This window comes from Lactuca saligna, chromosome 8 (assembly GCF_052625555.1).
Source record: "Lactuca saligna cultivar CGN05327 chromosome 8, ASM5262555v1, whole genome shotgun sequence".
Classification (NCBI taxonomy): Eukaryota; Viridiplantae; Streptophyta; class Magnoliopsida; order Asterales; family Asteraceae; genus Lactuca; species Lactuca saligna.
Window position 1 is genome coordinate 81,151,646 of NC_136424.1, and position 19,424 is coordinate 81,171,069.

Here is a 19,424-nt window from a genome sequence, read left to right on the forward strand (position 1 = left end):
TAAAAGTATCTACACAAGGAATACCATGCCTTTATAGTTCACGTGGTGGATAAGAAACAAGAGATAAAAAGAAATCAAGGATATTCCCAAAGTCTGTAACTTTCCTGACATATTCCCAGAAGACCTTCCAGGAGTACCAACTGCACGACAAGTCGAATTCCGAATAGACCTAATTCTTGGAGCCACCCCCGCAGCCAAGTCATTATACCGTCTAGCACCGGCATAAATGCAGGAGTTGTCCAGCCAGCTGAATGAACTACTAAGCAAGGGATTCATCAAACCAAACTTCTCACCTTGGGAAGTACTGATCCTATTTGTAAAGAAGAAGGATGGATCATTTTGAATGTGCATCGATTACCGGGAACTAAATAAACTCACCATCAAGAACAGATATCCCCTACCACAAATTGACGATCTATTCAACCAACTTCACGGAGCAAACTATTTTACAAAAATCGATCTAAGGTCAGGGAACCACCAACTACGAGTCTAGCAGGAAGATGTTCTAGAAATTGCATTCAGAACACGCTACGATCACTACAAGTTCGTGGTGATGCCCTTCGGATTGACGAAAGCACCAGGTGTGCTCATGGACTTGATGAATCGAGTATGTCGACCTTACTTAGATAAATTTGTGATAGTGTTCATCGATGACACATTGATCTATTCACGAAGTAAGGAAGAGCACAATCAACATTTACGACAAGTCCTGGAGACATTGAGGACGGAAAATCTATATGCTAAGTTTTCCAAATGTGAATTCTGGATCTGAGAAGTAGACTTCTTGGGTCATGTGGTTAGCATGGATGGGATACATGTGGACCCCTCCAAAATCAAGGCAATTGAGAATTGGTTCACACCAAGAACACGAACATAAATCCGTCAATTCTTAGGCCTTGCTGACTACTACCGAAGGTTCATACAAAACTTCTCCAAGATCTCTAAACCATTCACTACCTTGACTCAGAAAGGAGTGACCTTCATCTAGGGGATAAATAATAGGCTGCTTTCCAAACACTGAAACAAGCTTTATGCAACGCTCCGATATTTTCCCTTCCAGAAGAAACGGAAGACTTTGTGGTTTACTGTGATGCATCAAACCAGGGCCTTGGGTGTATGCTCATGTAACGGGGAAAGGTCATTGTCTACGCCTCCAGACAGCTTAAGACTCACGAGGTCAACTACACCACTCATGACCTCGATATGGGAGCAACGGTGTTTGCCTTGAAGATCTGGAGGCACTACCTGTATGGTACGAAATGCACAACCTTCATGGACCATAAGAGTCACCAGCATATCCTCAACCCAAAAAGAGCTTAACATGAGGCAACGACGATGGGTAGAACTACTAAATGACTACGAATGCGAGACTCGTTATCACCCCGGAAAAGGCAAATGTAGTAGCAGATGCCCTCATCCGAAAGGAATACGCGGACCGCCGAGTAAAATCATTAACCATGACTATCCATTCACACCTATTCACGCAGATCAAAGAGGCTCAACTGGAAGCCTTGAAACCCGAAAATGTCGCAGGTGAATCCTTAAGAGGAATGGATAAAAATATAGAATCAAGGGCAATGGAGTTCATTATCTCATGAATTGGATATGGACACCGAAATTCGTTGGATTTATAGATGTTGTCATGAATGAATCTCACAAGACTCGATACTCCATTCATCCTAGTTCAGACAAGATGTACCTAGACCTCAAGAAACTTTATTGGTGGCCAATCATGAAAGCCAAAATTACTACCTATGTGGACAAGTGTTTGACTTACGCCAAGGTCAAGGTAGAATACCAGAAGCGCTCAAGTTTCTTACAACAACCGGAAATACCCGAGTGGAAGTGGGAACGGATAACAATGGAATTCATAACCAAATTACCCAAGACGATGGGTGGACTTGACACCATCTGCATGATCGTTGATAGGTTGACCAAATCCACACACTTCCTACCAATAAAAGAGACAGACAAGATGGAGAAACTGACCAGAACATACATTAAAGAGATCGTATGACTGCATGGTGTGCTAATATCCATCATCTTTGATAGGGATAGTAGATTCACCTCATGGTTCTGGTAGTCACTACAAAAATCCCTGGGAACTAACCTCGACATAAGTACGACCTACCACTCACAGACCGACGGGCAAAACGAAAGAACTATCCAAGCATTGGAGGATATGTTAAGACCTTGCGTGATAGACTTTGGTAAAGCTTGGGATACCCATCTACCACTCGTCGAGTTATCATACAACAATAGCTATCAGACTAGCATCGGAGTTGCTCCATTCGAAGCCCTCTATGGCTGCAAGTGCAGATCAACTCTGTGCTGGACCGAAGTGGGTGCCACGTAACTAGCAAAGGGGAAAGTTCCTGACAACACTCTCACCGGCCTTGAGATCATAAAGGAAACAACATAGAAGATCTTCTAAATACGAGAAAGACTGAAAGCATCTCGAGATTGAAAAAAGAGTTATGCAGATAAGGGATGCAAACCCTTGGAATTCCAGGTTAGTGACTGCATTTTGTCAAAGGTCTCACCCTAGAAGGGAATGATACTTTTTGGAAAATGTGGGAAACTAAATCCAAGGCACATCGGGTCATTTGAGATTCTTGCTAGAATCAGCCCTGTAGCTTACAAACTCCGACTACTACAAGAACTTAGTAACGTACACCCCACCTTTCCACGTGTCCAATCCAAAGAAATGTCTGTCCGACGACACTCTTGTAATCCCACTCAATGAAGTCGAGATAAACAGGAGTCTACACTTCATAGAAAAACCTGTGGAAATCATGGACAATGAGATCAAGAGAACGAAATAGAGTTGTATATCGATAGTGAAAGTCCGCTGGAACACCCAGCGAGGACCTGAATTCAGCTAGGAACGAGAAGACCAGATGATACAGAAGTACCTACATCTCTTCCTTAGTTAGCAAGTAACCACTTTAGAACTTATTTTAGGAAAAAATTCCCTCTAACAGGGGGGGGGGGGGGGAGGGGGAGGGGATGATGTGACAACTACAAAATTTTTGGAACAAACAATGATTAAGTGTCAACCGTGCACAAGTAAATTCACAACGTAACTTTGATGCAATAGAACTTTGAAAGCCAAAAGGGCATGTTTATATTAAGCTAACATATATATATATATATATATATATATATATATATATATATATATATATATATATATATATATATATATATATATATAATACTTGGAAAACCATGTTGGAATGAACCATTAAACGTTAAATAAAGTCAACAAGACATTAAGGAGTCAAAGGGGTCAATAAAAATCAAATGGTTTTAACATAAAAGCATGTTAATGTGCCATGCCATCAGTTTTCGGTTGTAAGGCCCCATACCTTTGTGATTTTGGTTGTGTTTGACCGAAATCCCCCTTCAAAGATCAGCCACAAGACCCAAAACTCATGATAAAATCCCACTAAGGCTGAAAACTCGACATGCGAGGATCGAAAACTCTTGCTTGAGGCCCATTAGGACCGAAATCATCATTTGTGAGTATGTATAAGGGGATTTCGATCATGCCTTGACCGAAATCACCCTCATTAGGGCCGAAATCTCCATAAATATCTTGATATGATGCCACTTGATTGGTTGAAATTACCTTCCCAATCTGATATTACTCTTACCAATGTAAACATCAATGCATTGTCACGTCTTATCTTTTATCCTCCTATATAATACACGAATTAGAGACCATTCTCAAAACCCATTCAGTTAAAACATTCACACTTTGACTTTTCTCTCCATTCTGCAAACCTTCCAAGAACATCAACAATTCATTCCCAGGAAGCCTTTTAATCAACATTGTTCCTTAAGATTATTGAAAGTATTTCTTATATAATCTAGTGTTTATGCAAACATTTCCATGTTAGTCCATTTTATGCGCACATTAGTATGTGTTAAAACCTCTTAGGATTCAATCATTTTCATGTGTTCGTAACGCGAAGATCATCGTCATCACTTCGTTATCAAACGACAAATTTATATAAGGTGAGTTCATACCCCTATATTTTTCACTTCTTTTTCTGTATTTTAGGGGGGGGGGGGGGGAATATAAGTGAAACACAAAAAAAACTTGTGCTAAATATACAAACCGTTACTTATGTTTTCTTATATTTTATATACATCTTACGTAAAAATGTTAAATACGTAAAATTACGTTACTACCAAATTATAAACTTTTTTAAATGCAAAGTTCTTAAAACACAAAGGTTTTCATTTCGACGGATCATACATATATAAACTATAATATGTATAATTTGTGGAACATTCAGCCCATTTTACCCTTTTGGGACAAAGAAATAATTATATAAAAATATAATTAATTTTACGTTATATAAACACTATAAAAGGGTAATACATACATTTACAAGAAAAATAGATTTTTCATACGTAAACCTGTTGATACAAATTTTGTAAGACATTTGGCTTCACTGTATTGTTAAGTACATAACTTAAGTCATGTATTATAAACCAGAATCTCTTATAGGGAGAGCGTCATACTTGTGTATAGATCTATATGGGACTGACAATCCCACACCTAAACTGTTAACTACAGTTAGACCGGCAAGTTTGGGGTGACAAAAGTCATAACATTCCGACACCTGAAGAACGTCGTCACAAGCCAACTAGTCGCTAGTATGGTTATAATAACTCACATGGGGTATTAATAATGTATTTCGCTTTACGGGGCTAACAAACATTTAAATGGTTTTATTTTATAAAACTACATTACGCTATTCTCTAGTACAATACAACAGACATTTCAAGAAACATATATCTAATTGGTTTCATGTAAAGTAAAACTACGTATTACAAATTTTAAGCACCAAAAACTTATACATATCAGTCTTGAGGATTCCAAGGCTACAACTCATCTTAAAGGAAAATATCATATTTTCTCGAATATACACTCTATCACTTCACAAGGAAAAACGGTACATTTTCTCATACAAAAGGCTTATGAACTCACCAACTAAATTCTTAACACTTTTTCAAACAACTTATATTCTCAGGGAATCATTAAAACAGGTAACCACCAGCTTTTGAGGATGGGATGTTAAAGCATCAAACAAATCTTTTGTCATCATACTGTAATTGGCTTTTGAAACATGTAACACTTAAAATGATGTAACTCTTCTAATTATATTTATGCTGGTTTTGTTGCTTTCTTTACTATTACTCAATTGTTATGATAATATACATGACGTTATCCGCACCCGAATGTTTTTGCCATACTGGTTTGGGGGTGTGACATTTGTGAATAGAAGGTACTCCATGATATTTGAGTTTTTGAGGGGTGATAAGTCATAATGTTGGGTTCTTGGTCACTAGTTTCCCTCCATGCAAGTGCTAGATGATCTTAATAACTTAAGAGACTAAGGTTTATGGAGTTAAGGTCTTAGTAGCCATGCTAAACCATAAAGTTGGAAACTTTATGCTTAAGAACATCATTTGTTGCTCAGATCTGAAATTTAGATGTAAGTGCTTAAGGCATTAAGCACTTAATAAGAGGGGTGTTGAGCATCCGCATACGTTGGGCATCCCGAGGGGTATGTTGCGCGTACGAGGTCAGCTCCCAGATCCTCGGTCAACTGTAAAGTATGCCCTCTGTACACGAGGAGTACGCCCCGCATACTGACTAAGTCAACCCGACTGATTTTGACATGGATTTTGAATAGGATTTGACCTAGGGATATTTTTAGGTATTTGAATGGTAGCCTGTGTTTTGGTTACTATTATTCGTAATGGTGACCAGTAGCGTGGGTTTCAGAGCAACGTGTCATTTCAGCTTTACGTTTATTTGTGAGGTGAGTGTTTCTTACCACCTTAAGTGGGCCGAAGGCACCAAGGCCGATCCATTGTATTGTATAAGTAAAAACCATATGCTATCGTATGATTTTGTATGATGTGATTGTATGATTTATGTGTTGAGCTAATTGGGCTCGGAGTCATTATGGACTCGGGGTTGATACAGACTTGGAGGTTGATTCAGACCCGACACAGCTACTTGTTGTTATTTTGGGTTGATACGGACCTAACACAGCCACGTGTTGTATATTATATGCATGTTGTGTGTGATATTTTGGAAAGCTCGCTAAGCTTTATTCTTATAGTTTATGTTCATGGTTTTAGGTACTTCCAGCTCAAAAGGGAAGGGTTCGGCGTGATGTCACATCATCATCCCCATATGATTTCTGCACTTGACGTATTTATACTCGGATGTTTTGGAATACTATAATGATTGATGGCCTTTCATACAATCAACAAATGAAATTAATGGTTTTTAAATTAAAAAGTTTTAGCACTGTTTTTGGGTCGTTACGGATGACAGTTCGGAGGCAGGACCATTTCGGCATGTAGCCTTTCTAAAATCCAACAACCAAACCAACATGAAAATTCTAGACACTTCTCCTGTAAGTAGATCAATTAGTATTTTGAGTTGGAATTACCGATAAATCTTATTTATAGGTTCATAATAACTAATTATGACTATAAATATAAGTTACACTGAAAGAAAAAAGTGCAGCTTAACTTACAGTGGTTTTAACAAAAACCGGGAAATTAAGCTTGCAAGACTTCGATGTTGGGCTTCTGCGGACTTCTGATCTAGCCAAAATACCCGAACTACTAAGAGAAATTTGAGTTATGAAAATGGAGGTTCGAGAGATAAGATTTGTGGGATGTGGGGAAGGAATGAACTCTTGGCAGCTATTTATAGGGCTTATAATGACCATGCGTGCTGTAACACTTGGATTTGTAAGTTTCATGTTTACCCCATCATATTAAATATCATGGAATTTTGATTCCTTTAGTTTGTACACAGGGCCTACTATAGTGTACGCTTGGCGTACTAGTTAAGGTTTGGTTGCAGAGCACACCCACCTACGTTGGGCTTATGTGGAGTACACTCGACGTACGTGAGCCGATATAAAACCCTAATTTTAAGGTGTTGCATCCTATTTAAACCTTGTGATAGTCTCACTAGGTCATGTTTAGACAACCTCCATCCCCTTTTTTCTAGAAAATCAAACCCTAAGTGAGATCTTGAGAGTTTGGGCCTTAAAGTGTGATTGTTGGTGCTTTGTGCAAGAGAAGAAGTAAACTATTTGGATTAGTGCTTGGAGCATGAAGATCTGATATTTGTTCTTCATATTCTTTCCTTGTGACGTAAAAAGCTTCCACCTTGGTAATCAATGATGCTAGATCTAGTTTGGTGCCATTTTGTGCTTTTTGAATCCATGGTTTGGTTGTTGAGCCTCTTGATTCACTCCATAAGTGATTGATGGTAGATCTACGGTCCATTAGGTCAATTTGTCCATAAAAATGCAAGCTTTATGGTATTTATGGTCTCATGCATGTGTTAAGTCATTTTTAAGCTCTTTTGAGCTCTAAGAGCCTCATTAAGCCATGCATGCACATAAAGTTAGCAACTTTATGTGATAAACCACCTTAAGGAAGTCATATCTAAGTGTTGGAGTGAAGTCTTAACCATTTAAGAGATGAATGGGAAAGTTGGCCAAGTTGGTGGAGTAAGTTGGGCGTACAAGCAAGCACGTTGCGCGTACAAGCCTTAAAGCGAGTACGCTAAGCGTACGAGCTGAGTACGACCTGCGTACTCGGCAATGGGCTTCAGATATGTGGGCTTCTCGATATTGGGCCATGTTGGATGTTTGTTGTCTTGGGCCTTATTGGGCCATAAGAATTCTCTTGTTGGTCTGTTGATATTTTATTTAACTCTTTTGGTTGAAGGCCCATGAAAAGGGTTTGGGCCCAATTTGGAAAATTGGGCCATATTTGGGCTTTGGGTGATTATTTTAGGCTTTTGGAAAATTAGATTGGGCCTTGGCCTTGGGCCAAGTTAGTGAAAGGGTAAAAAGGTATTTCACCCTAGTTTGGACTCTTAGTGTGAGTCGGGATCCAATTATTAATTGGATGCTATTTTGTGATTGATAGCGTGGGGATTTTAGTGGTCCAACAACCAGAGATTTATCTGTAAGATTCAACAGAGCGAGATGAGTTTCCTTACCATGTTTAGCGGGTCTAAGGCACCAATGTTGACTCATAATCAGTTATGCTAGGATACCATGCCATTAAAATTCTACAAAATGACATGTTTATCCTTTCTTTTTCCCTTTTTATATTTTTCTATTTTTCTACTATATGTTTTCAACTACATGGACCATTTATGTAACTTACCCCTTTTCTTCCTTACCCTCGTTCCTCTTATCCTAAACCACCATTTAAATGATTATTTCTGCCGCCTGGACCATCATCTGAGCAACACCTACATCCAACGTAGCCATCCTTCACCAACGCCACCTCCTCTGACCCACCCTTTTGTGAAACGTCCCATTTTCACAAACAAAATTTTCATTTTCAATTAACGTAAAACAACAATTTCATAAAAACCCAAGTTAAGAAAGCTCATTTGTTCCAAAACACAATTGTTTGAAAATCAGGGCAATGTAATAAATGCGGAATCTCTAATGTTGTTGATAAGTGTGTACAGTCACGTCCTTGCCTTCCGACAATCACCAATGGTATCGAAAAAACATTTAATGCACAACTGCAAGCCAAAATTTTGTGAGCTCCCCTAAAAACCACAACACAATACACATACAATGCATGTACACACACATAAGCCTTCAATTTGAGTGAACCGCATTGTGATGCCTACAGTACACCTAGATTGCTCTCATTGGCCTCCTTTCCATGACTGGTACCCTTCCCACACCTACAACATATAACTCATCCGTACTTGGCTTAAAACACACCGTTGATCCGCCCGGGTATCTTGGCCTACCACAGAAAGTAGGATCGCCTCAACCTACCACCCAATACGTTGGCATATAGATCAAACAAGCAAACAAACAAGAGCATAAACACATACAACTATCTACACTAGTTTACAAGTGTAATAGACAATTGCAAGATATAGAGTATCATACAGTACCCTATGCCACAACCAATAGAACTCTAAGGAATGCTTAGATATATGTAATTAGAGGTGAGATAGACATGAGAACAGGTGATCTCACTTTAGAGCTACAACCAAACAAAGAACAAACAAGAAATCATAGATCAAGAGTTCTCAGGCTATCCTACATGACTACATATACCCCCCAGGGCACCGCACTAGACGATTATCGACCTACTGGTACTCTATCTAGTATACCACTACTTATATATCCTAATATACAAGTACTCTAGCTAGCATACCACTACTTCTATATCCTAAGATATAAGGATGTACATTGTAACACGTAGTATAATGAGAAAACTCACCTGAAATGCAAAACCAAATAATACTACAACACTCACAGTTCCTTGCACTGGACAAACCTACGAATTGACTGCCGCTTAATCAAAGGACACACCTTGGTCAACAAACCGAATCTATAAGTTAAACCCAAGTTCAAGTTGGTCAAAATTAAATAGTCAATAGTCAACAAAAATCAACGGTTAACAGGTCCACGACCCTTACGACATGGCAAACTATTGGCCATGTCGTGGCCAACTAAGGACAAAACAGTCAAACATCTGAGCTCCACCACGTCGTGGAAATCCCTTAGCTACGTCGTGGTTTTTGACAGAATGTCAAAATCTTCATTAAGTGCTTAATCCTTACGGATCTAAAACCATAACCTCATATTTACTTCTTTTCAATGATTTAATGGATAAAGTTTCCAACTTTATCCATTAGGACTCCATTATAAGGCTATATCTACAAACCAAAGTCCATTAAGTCCCTAATGGGGCCATACATGGACACAAGGGGCCTCTAAGATGGTTCTTGTTTCTCATTCTACATAACACAGTGACCATAAAAGAGCCATACCAGGCTCTGGAGTTCCTCCAACTCCAAGAGCATCCATGAAAGGGACCAAAACCACCCAATCATGATCTTAAACTTGAATCTAGAAGAAGAAGTACCAACATATGGACTTTATACCTTTAACAACTTAGAAATCTGAAGAGAATGTTGGATCCAACCTTGCTCCTTATTCCCTTGCACCAAGATGAACCTTTCATTTCCCTAAGCTTTACCAAAATCCAAAGAATAAGCTCTAAATCAAGAAATCAAGCCTTCAAACAAGCATAGAGGCTAGGTTTTCATATGTAAGGGTTGGAGGTTGAAGAGGATGCCCTAATCCTTGAGATAGATGCTTAAATATTGAAGAAACCCTAAAAGATCATGGGATTGAGTTGCAGCTACTGCTATATCGTGACATTCCTCTTGCCACGTCATGACGGCCATCAGATATGTGTTTCATGAATTTGGCATGCCACGTCGTGGTGCTCCATTCACCATGTATGGTACTATATTTTTCCCAAAATTTTTACTTTTTATCCCTCCAAGGCTTCAACTAACCCATTCTGGAAAACTGGTGTTACATTTTGCCAGCGAGCCCTAAACCAATGTGGTTGTAGATTGGCTTTTCTTTCTTTTGATACTGTATACTTTCATATTCCTTACTTGGGGTTTCTGTTTTGAGATAGAATAAAACTCAAAATTGATGTTCATTAGACATTAATAGAATTTCACACAACTGATTACACAATTAGACACTAGTTAATGAAACACATAAATTGTATTGACATCTAAAGCCTTATTTACAGACATGCGAAATGAAACCTTTGATCTTGGAATTAGAAAACTTTGTTCATCATGACAAGGAGGTCGTCGAAGCTTTGATAGATCCATGATGTTTTCAAAATATTAAGTTGCTGAATCTCCGTTAAGGAAAGCATTGACGGAAGAAGTATCCCATGACATCTCAAAGAAAAGGTCACCGCTTTTCTCATGATCTAATACCAAGTTCACAAATTCTATTTTTGGCTTCTTCATTTGATTGCGATCTTCCATGAAGGTAGCTTCATCGACTTCAGAAAGCACCATTGAGGGTTCTTACATCATTCTCCCTCCATAGGAAATCGGAACGATCAAACGAGTTGCTGCCCTAATCGTAACCGATGTAAAAGGCGGCGACGACAACGTGATTACTTTTTGGTTTCTCTTATCCAAGTTTGTAAATAGGTTTTTGGGATTTGGGCTTCGCATGAGAATGAAAGTTTGAAGATTTGTAAAGAGATTCATAGCTAAAATAGATGAAGAACTTAGGTTGAGCTCCAAATGAAACGGGGTTATGAGGAGGAAGAGAGTAATTTTAAGGTTACTTTACAACAACATATGAGGAAAAGTGTGGTGGTGGCAGTGAGAAGAGGGGAAATTGTTGAGCCGAAGAAGAAAATGACTAATAGAGATGTGTAAGTTGGGTTGGGTTTTTGGTGGGCCTATTGTTTTATTTTCATAATAGATTAAATTATTTTATATGGAGGATTTTTAGGATTTTTTTCTCCAAAAACACAAATATGGGTTCGATTTCAAATTCAACCTAACTTCAAATTCTTTTCCACAGTTTTGGTATTGTTCGATTTTAAGAGATTTTAAGGTTGGTGGATTTTAAGAGGATTTAAGTTTGAAGATAAAGATGGTTTTAATGTTAGTGGTCCATTTGAATAAGAAGCTTTTATTTTTTGAAAATTTGAAGATGAGATGGTTTGAATGATTTTTGAAGATCTAAGATGGTGGTTGAATGTTCTTGGTTACCAAGAATACCATAGGTTTTTTAAAATTACATAAATGGTCCATGCAGTTTAGGGAAGTAACAATTAAATACAAAGTTTGAAAAAAAAAAAAGGTAAAAATGTCATTTTTAACGACATGTTTTTGATGCCATGTTTTTGATGCCGTGTGTCGGAAGAACCATTTCCACGATATCGACAAAACACAAGGACCAAGTTTGTCCATTTTTTAAAGTAAAATTATATGTGTTTATTCTGCCAAATCATAGGGACCATTTGTCTTTAAATAAAACAACGAACACATTTAATAATTTGGAGATTAGGTTTAACAAATATATAATATAATGATACTATATAAAATATAATATAACTCCCAAGCCATTCGGCAGGCGCCATCTGTTGGAGCCGTATATTGTCGTCACGTTCACCTCGCCTCTCCGCAGCCCCACCCCTCTCTCTCAACCTATACCCTTCTCTCTATCACCATTTTCACTAATCAGAACCCCTACAAAACCACACACACTCTCTACTATTTCTCTCCCTATCTCAAAACATACGTTCACTGCGTTTCTTCTCTCTCACTCCTTGATTCTGGGGTTTTACCATCGAAAAACCTCGCTAGCATTCAATCGATTTACGCCATGGATCCTACTCGAGCTTTTGTCAAGAATGTCAAGCGTGTAGTCGTCAAGGTATACCATCTTATTTGCATTTTCATTAACAGCGTTTTGTTTGTATCCTATAAATTTTTTCTTTCTTTGTTTCATGTTTGATGTTTATCTGTGGTTTAAGTGGATTTGCTTGATCGAGTTCGATTACCCATCTCTGTTTTTTCGGATCGCGATTATCAACAGATTTTTGTTGTTAATTATTATTACCTTTTATGTACGGTTTGGTGTATGGATGAAAGACACTTGTCAAACTTTGCCATGCACACGATAACGACAATTCGGATCGCATATGCATTCATATCTGATAACGCCAGATTCCGTTTCACTTAGCCTTTTAATGGTTTCATGTGGCAACACGATTTGTTTGTCTATCTTCTTCTCAGATTATGATGTCCACATATTTGATTATAAAAAACAAAGTAGTTGATATTTTAATATTTGTTAATTAACAAATTATTTATTAAGAGTTATAGATATTTATTCACTGCGATTGGATCTCTTGCTTTGGCATATAATTTGCCCTAAAAAGCAACAAAGTAATGAAAATATGTTTCTATGCTTGATATATCTACTGGAAAAGGGAAAAAAAAATTGATACATAGGTTTACAAATCAATAGAAAAGACAATGAATTTTGGTATTCCCTAAAAGCTTAGAAATACAAATGGAACTTGTAGACCTCTTGTTTATGTAATTTGGAACAGAGCTAAAATAAAAACTCTATGAACACCATGTGTATAATATATTAAAATATGGTTATTGATTGAATCCTAGGGGCCCTTGCTTTTGTCCTTTTGTTTTGTTAGGAAAAACTTTATCTTTTTATTATTAAGAACCTATTGCTTTTTGTGATCATTACTGCTTATTATAAGTTATAACAAAAGGTTATTACTATTATCTTGAACCAATGCTTCTCCAATAATGAGATAATACCAAATGTCATCTGAAAGCAAGGTTTTATGGAAGTGAACTTGAGGTTAAAAATGACATTTTTACCCTCTGTGTAACCATGTTACCTTTATGACTTTAGGTAGGAACAGCTGTGGTTACCCGAGATGATGGGAGATTAGCTGTTGGACGACTTGGAGCTATATTTGAACAGGTATTTCATTAAGCTCATGCATAAATTTCATATATAGTAACTCACTAATTACTGAATTTTCCAAGTGAACTCACATTAAGTATGACTTTAGCTTTCCTTCACCTTCATTGCTTTATGTGAAAGATGGAAACAACAATAGAAAATGACATTTTTACCCTTCCGCATCATATTAAATACGATTTCAGCATGCTGAGTAGTTTGTTCCAATGATGTTTCTGTTTATCTTATGTAACAAATGATTTGGTTGCAGCTTGAAAAGTTGAACTCCAGAGGCTTTGAAATAATTTTAGTTACTTCAGGAGCTGTTGGAGCAGGGCGCCAAAGGCTTAAATACAGGAAAATGATCAACAGCAGGTCCTTTGTCTTTCTGACTTTCTTTCATAAATGTTGACTCCAGGGGTATATTTGTCAACTTTGCTGAAATTTATTCTACTGTAGTTTTGCTGACCTCCAAAAACCACAAGTTGAACTTGATGGAAAGGCTTGTGCAGCTGTTGGTCAAAACGGTTTAATGGCATTGTACGACACTTTATTCAGCCAGGTAAAACTGTTGGCTTAAATACATGGGTATTTTGGTCATTTCTAACACAATGCTGTTTTGCAGTTGGATGTGACATCCTCTCAACTCCTAGTCACAGATAATGATTTCAAGAATGCAGATTTCAGGGTTCAACTTTCTCAAACAGTTGACTCATTGCTAGATCTAAGGAGCATCCCAATTTTCAACGAAAATGATGCAATCAGTACACGAAGAGCTCCTTATGAGGTATATAATTGAATCTCATTGTATTGTGATTGTGTCGCAGTTATAAATATGGTTAATTTGAGGAAAACTGTGTGTTTCATTTCAGGATTCATCTGGTATATTCTGGGATAATGACAGTTTGGCAGCTCTTCTGGCTATGGAGTTAAAGGCGGATCTTCTTGTGTTGTTGAGTGATGTTGATGGACTTTATAGTGGTCCTCCCAGTGATCCAAGGTCAAAGCTGATCCATACATATGTGAAACAAAAACATCAAAAGGCAATCAGTTTTGGAGATAAGTCAAGAATGGGAAGAGGTGGAATGGATGCGAAAGTCAAAGCTGCATCCAATGCAGCTTATTCTGGCACACCTGTTGTTATTGCGAGGTATCGTATTCCACATACAATACTTGATCTTGGTTTCTTTCTCTGTTTTACTTCATATTTTATGATGAATTTGCTATCGTTTTCATGATTGTAGTGGTTATGCTGCTAATAACATCATAAAGGTTCTAAATGGAGAACGCGTGGGTACTCTTTTTCATAAAGATGCACATATGTGGATTCCAGTTACTGAAATCGGTCCACATGAGATGGCAATTTCAGCTCGTGAAGCCTCTCGACGCCTTCAGGTTTTTAATTAATCTCATGCTTACAGTAGATGTTTTAATTGGGAATTATTTAGATCATTTCCCAACAATAAATACATACGCACATATTTACATATATAAGTGTTAGATTTGTATAGATTCGCTATAACTTATTCTTCTGTTGGGTGTTATAGGCACTATCAAGCAAAGAAAGAAAGAAGATATTGTTGGATGTAGCTGCTGCATTGGAGGCAAATGAACAGTTTATCATGCTTGAAAATGATGCTGATGTGGAAGTAGCACGTGATGCAGGATATGATGAAGCTTTGGTAGCTCGTTTAGCTTTAAAGCCTAGCAAGGTAAAAGATCTTTTGTAATTCTATGAATCTTTTTTTTTTTTTTAATCTATTTTCTGAAAACTTTTAATTGATGCGATTATTGTCTTCAGATACGTGCTCTTGCAGAATCTGTGCGTAAACTAGCAGAAATGGAAGAACCCATTGGCAAAGTTTTGAAAAGAACAGAGGTGAGATAAATTAAACCTGAAGGCTACTGTATTGAATAAAAAATCTGAGATCTATTATTTAAAAATAAATAAATAAATAATATTTACTTCCAGCTTGCTGAAGGGCTCATCTTAGAGAAGAAATCATGCCCTTTAGGTGTGCTACTTATTGTCTTTGAATCACGACCTGATGCATTAGTTCAGGTAACAAGAATATATTTTTCTTTTTTCTTTTGATGTTGCATATTTTCACATATTGATCTCTGGTTTTTCTGAAATGAATTATTCACAGATTGCTTCATTGGCAATCCGTAGTGGGAATGGTTTGTTACTGAAAGGAGGGAAAGAAGCTAAAAGATCAAATGCAATACTACACAAGGTTTTCAAAACCCTTTTTATTAAAAATCCTACATTATTTTATTTATAAATCTGATTTTTTTTTTTTAAAAAAAAAATATAAAAACATAGGTAATCACTTCTGCCCTCCCAGAAACCGTTGGAACAAAACTAATTGGACTTTTGACATCAAGGGAGGAAATCCCAGACTTGTTGAAGGTTTGTGGAAAACGTTGCATACATGTTATTGATTACAATATATTTTTAATCTTTTATTTTTTCTAATATATTTATTTCTTCCCTTTTACCCCTCGTTTGTAAACAGCTTGATGATGTGATAGATCTTGTGATCCCAAGAGGAAGCAATAAACTTGTTTCCCAAATTAAGAACTCGACGAAAATCCCTGTTCTTGGTCATTCTGGTAATATTAAAACTTTCGCAATGACTCAAATCAAATAATAAATGAAATTAAAATTATCATTTTTCTAATTTCAGATGGAATTTGCCATGTATACGTCGATAAGGCAGCTAATTTGGAAATGGCAAAAAAGATTGTTTTGGATGCAAAAACAGATTATCCAGCAGCGTGTAACGCTATGGTAAAATTTAATACCGGTTTATATTTTTAATTAATTTCACATATTTATAACTACTTTTTCTATTAACTTTATTCATGAAAATCTATTTTTTTCTATTAGGAAACACTACTTGTGCACAAGGACTTGACTAATGGAGGGCTTCAAGAGCTTGTTAAAGAACTTGAACAAGAAGGTACAACATCGACTTCATAAAATATGCTTTCAGGGTTAAAAATGTAATTTTATCTCCTGACAGGTGTTACACTATTTTCTGGACCACGTGTGAATGGTTTGGTTAACTTCACAAAGGCAAATTCATTTCATTATGAGTATAACTCCAAGGCTTGCACAATTGAAGTGGTGAACAATGTTGATGAGGCCATTGAACATATACACAGTTATGGAAGGTAATATATTAAAGGATTTATCTTGTTCAAAGTGAATAATAAATTAAATTGTTGATTTTTTCTTTCTTTTTTTTGGATATTTGGTAACTTTGTTTTTCCATTTCAGTTCCCACACCGAGTGCATTGTCACAGAGGATCAAAAAGTTGCTGAACATTTTCTAAGTCGAGTTGACAGGTGTGCATTTTATATATAAATAATAAAAGCGAGGGCAAATTGGTCATTTTCACATATCAACAGCTTGGCTGTTGAAGTTAACGACTCAAGGACCATTACAAAACAAAAGCCAGAAATAAGGACCAAAAATGGGATAAAAGATTCCTTTCGTATCCAAACCAAAGAAAATTGGAAACCACTGGGACCATTTTTTGCAGTTAATTATTAGATTATTTAAAATAAAAAATAAATATTGTATTGATCATGCATTTTCTTTTTCATTTTTATCAGTGCTGCAGTTTTTCACAATGCAAGCACACGATTTTGTGATGGTGCACGGTTTGGACTAGGAGCAGAGGTATTATATCTTAAATTTATATTATTCGTTAAATATAATTCAAGGGTTAATATTTGTTTCGTTAGAAAGCACAATTGTTTTTAAAAAAAGCACTATAAGAAGTTAAGCAACTAGAACGTTTACTTTATAAAATACCCTTTATTGTAATGGTGTATTTTGTGAACTTTAATAATATCATATATTCTCACTTCATTTTTGGAATTCTTTGAACTTCCTCCATAACAGGTTGGAATCAGTACAAGCAAAATTCATGCACGAGGACCGGTTGGAGTAGAGGGACTCCTAACAACCCGATGGTAAGCGTGAATCTTTAAATATCAGATGAGGGGCATTCTTGTACTTTCACACACCCAACCTAATGAAAAAGGATATGTGTACTACAGGGTACTGAGAGGTCAAGGGCAAGTGGTGGAGGGTGACAAGGGGGTGGTTTACACCCATAAAGACCTTCTAAAAGCTACTAGCAATGGCTTCTAGATTTTTACCCTTCTTCTGGTATGGTAATTATGTTTAATTAGGATCTGAAGGACAGTATTTTAATAATGTAATATGGCAGTTTGATTGCATATTTGGTAATGTATTAAACATTTTTATTAAATTTTTGTCATGTTATCGGATATTGATATATCATGTATTTGTTAGGCATTGGTAGTTTGGTAACTCGTTCTATTAATTTGCAGAATTATGATTTTTTTTTTTTTTTTTGTTTTTCTTTTTTTAAATCTCAAACTTATTTAAGTAAACATATCTCAAGCTATTCAAGTTTTCAAAGTCGAGTCTGCTTTTTACAACAAGTCATAGAAACGTTATATACAGATTAGAAAAACAACACTTTCGTTGCTATATATATAAATGAGATCCCGAATCGGTTACAATTGATTACAAAATTTCGGAGTCAGGCTTCCTTCACACGATCAGCTCATAGGTTACGAGTTTTAATTGCTTCTCACATCTATCTTCTGGTTTTCAAATTAACGATTTGAAGGATTAAATCCTCCGGAATCGTTTGAAACAACAATCATTCCACGATGTTGTTTTTCTTCACGTCATCTAGTCTGGGATCAATCACATCCCAAACATCATGAATCCCAAGTAGCACCTCGGTGCGCATCCTCCAAATTGTGTAATTCGTCGATCTCAAAGTCAGACATTGGAACGTGAACGACGTGTGTTCATTAGCCTGTGGTTAAGACGATTCTCCTCCAGACGTCGGAATTGGTTTTCTTATTCCTCCATAGGTGTTGATTGATAAAAATAATATCGTAATCCTCCACACAAAAGAAAAAAAAATGATTTAATTTTTTTTTTTCAAACAATTGACAAATCAAAACTAATCAGATTTGGGCTAAATTGTGAATAAAAGGGTAAAAGTCGATAAGGGTTTCAGATTTGAATAGACCCAAAAAGAAGAAAAAAATGTTTTTTTTCTTTTTTCTTTAGGGAAAAACACAATCTCATGATTGGTCATGGCTATGCAATTCAATGCTTTTCTTAGCTTTGAAAAGCGATTTTTGATCTTTTACTTTGCTGATTGTAGACTGTCGATTGATCCAAGTCTTAAAACCTTTTTTGAATTGGAAATCTATTCGAGGACTGCTATTTCAATGCAATCTATCGCAATCTGAAAAACAGAAGAAAAAAAAAACTCTGCATGAATTCTTCACTTATCGTGATTTAGCTTGCTGTACAGGTTCTCCACACGAGAATTCAAATAGGTAGCAAGATTGATTCTTAGATCGCACAGGAGCAATTACTTGTAGTCGTCGGGTCGTCTTCCTGTACAGGTTCTCCTCACGAGAACTCTGAGTAGTTTTTACGGTTGATCTTATCCACACGAGATGTCTAAGAAAGGTATGATGGCTCTGATATCAATTAATGAGATAACATAAAAGTGAATTGCATAAACTCACACACTTTATTATTGAAGAAACTATCTCAAAACTCCAATTTCTGATTTTTAATATAGGAACCTATATATGGTTTTTATACTAAACAACCGTATTAGTATAAGACTAGGAAACCACAAATACTTTTCTTATACTAGATTCCTTATCGCTCAAGGATACTAGAACTTGGTCAACACAACAAGAAATCTTGGACAACACTCCAAGTAATAGACATCTGGAATAGAACACGCCTAACAAGCCATATCTGTCACTGTGAAATTAGCCAACAGTGGATCTACGAATATCTTCTAATAAATGTTGAAGTTCATGTGATGAACCCGCAACGTTAAGAATTCTAACTACTAATTTAGGATCGGGGAGAGGAGTGTTCTTGATTTCTTCTGTTTTTGCTTTTGCAGGATGATGGATTTTTTTATAATATTTGATCACTTTCGTTGTTAGCTTGAGGAAGT

The 19,424-nt window shown here is 36.6% G+C and overlaps 1 protein-coding gene across 1 annotated transcript; it reads left to right on the forward strand.

Annotated features, from left to right (window-relative positions):
* The first annotated feature begins 12,032 nt into the window (after positions 1 to 12,032).
* LOC145008913 (delta-1-pyrroline-5-carboxylate synthase-like) lies at positions 12,033 to 17,710 on the forward strand. The gene is made up of 20 exons (XM_078967539.1): positions 12,033 to 12,314; positions 13,323 to 13,394; positions 13,645 to 13,748; positions 13,833 to 13,935; positions 13,999 to 14,160; positions 14,246 to 14,523; positions 14,618 to 14,768; positions 14,921 to 15,085; positions 15,175 to 15,252; positions 15,346 to 15,435; positions 15,524 to 15,610; positions 15,700 to 15,786; positions 15,893 to 15,989; positions 16,064 to 16,167; positions 16,267 to 16,339; positions 16,403 to 16,553; positions 16,660 to 16,728; positions 16,999 to 17,065; positions 17,291 to 17,361; positions 17,449 to 17,710. The coding sequence occupies exons 1-20, from the start codon at positions 12,264 to 12,266 to the stop codon at positions 17,540 to 17,542; spliced, it is 2,154 nt and encodes a 717-aa protein (XP_078823665.1). The 5' UTR covers positions 12,033 to 12,263; the 3' UTR covers positions 17,543 to 17,710.
* The last annotated feature ends 1,714 nt before the right edge of the window (positions 17,711 to 19,424 follow it).

Excerpts from the sequence above, each read along its gene's own strand:
- LOC145008913 (XM_078967539.1), top strand. The coding sequence starts at position 12,264 with ATGGATCCTACTCGAGCTTTTGTCAAGAATGTCAAGCGTGTAGTCGTC. Across the intron at positions 15,436-15,523 it reads GACCTGATGCATTAGTTCAG|ATTGCTTCATTGGCAATCCG; the intron begins GTAACAAGAATA and ends AATTATTCACAG. Across the intron at positions 17,362-17,448 it reads GGACTCCTAACAACCCGATG|GGTACTGAGAGGTCAAGGGC; the intron begins GTAAGCGTGAAT and ends TGTGTACTACAG.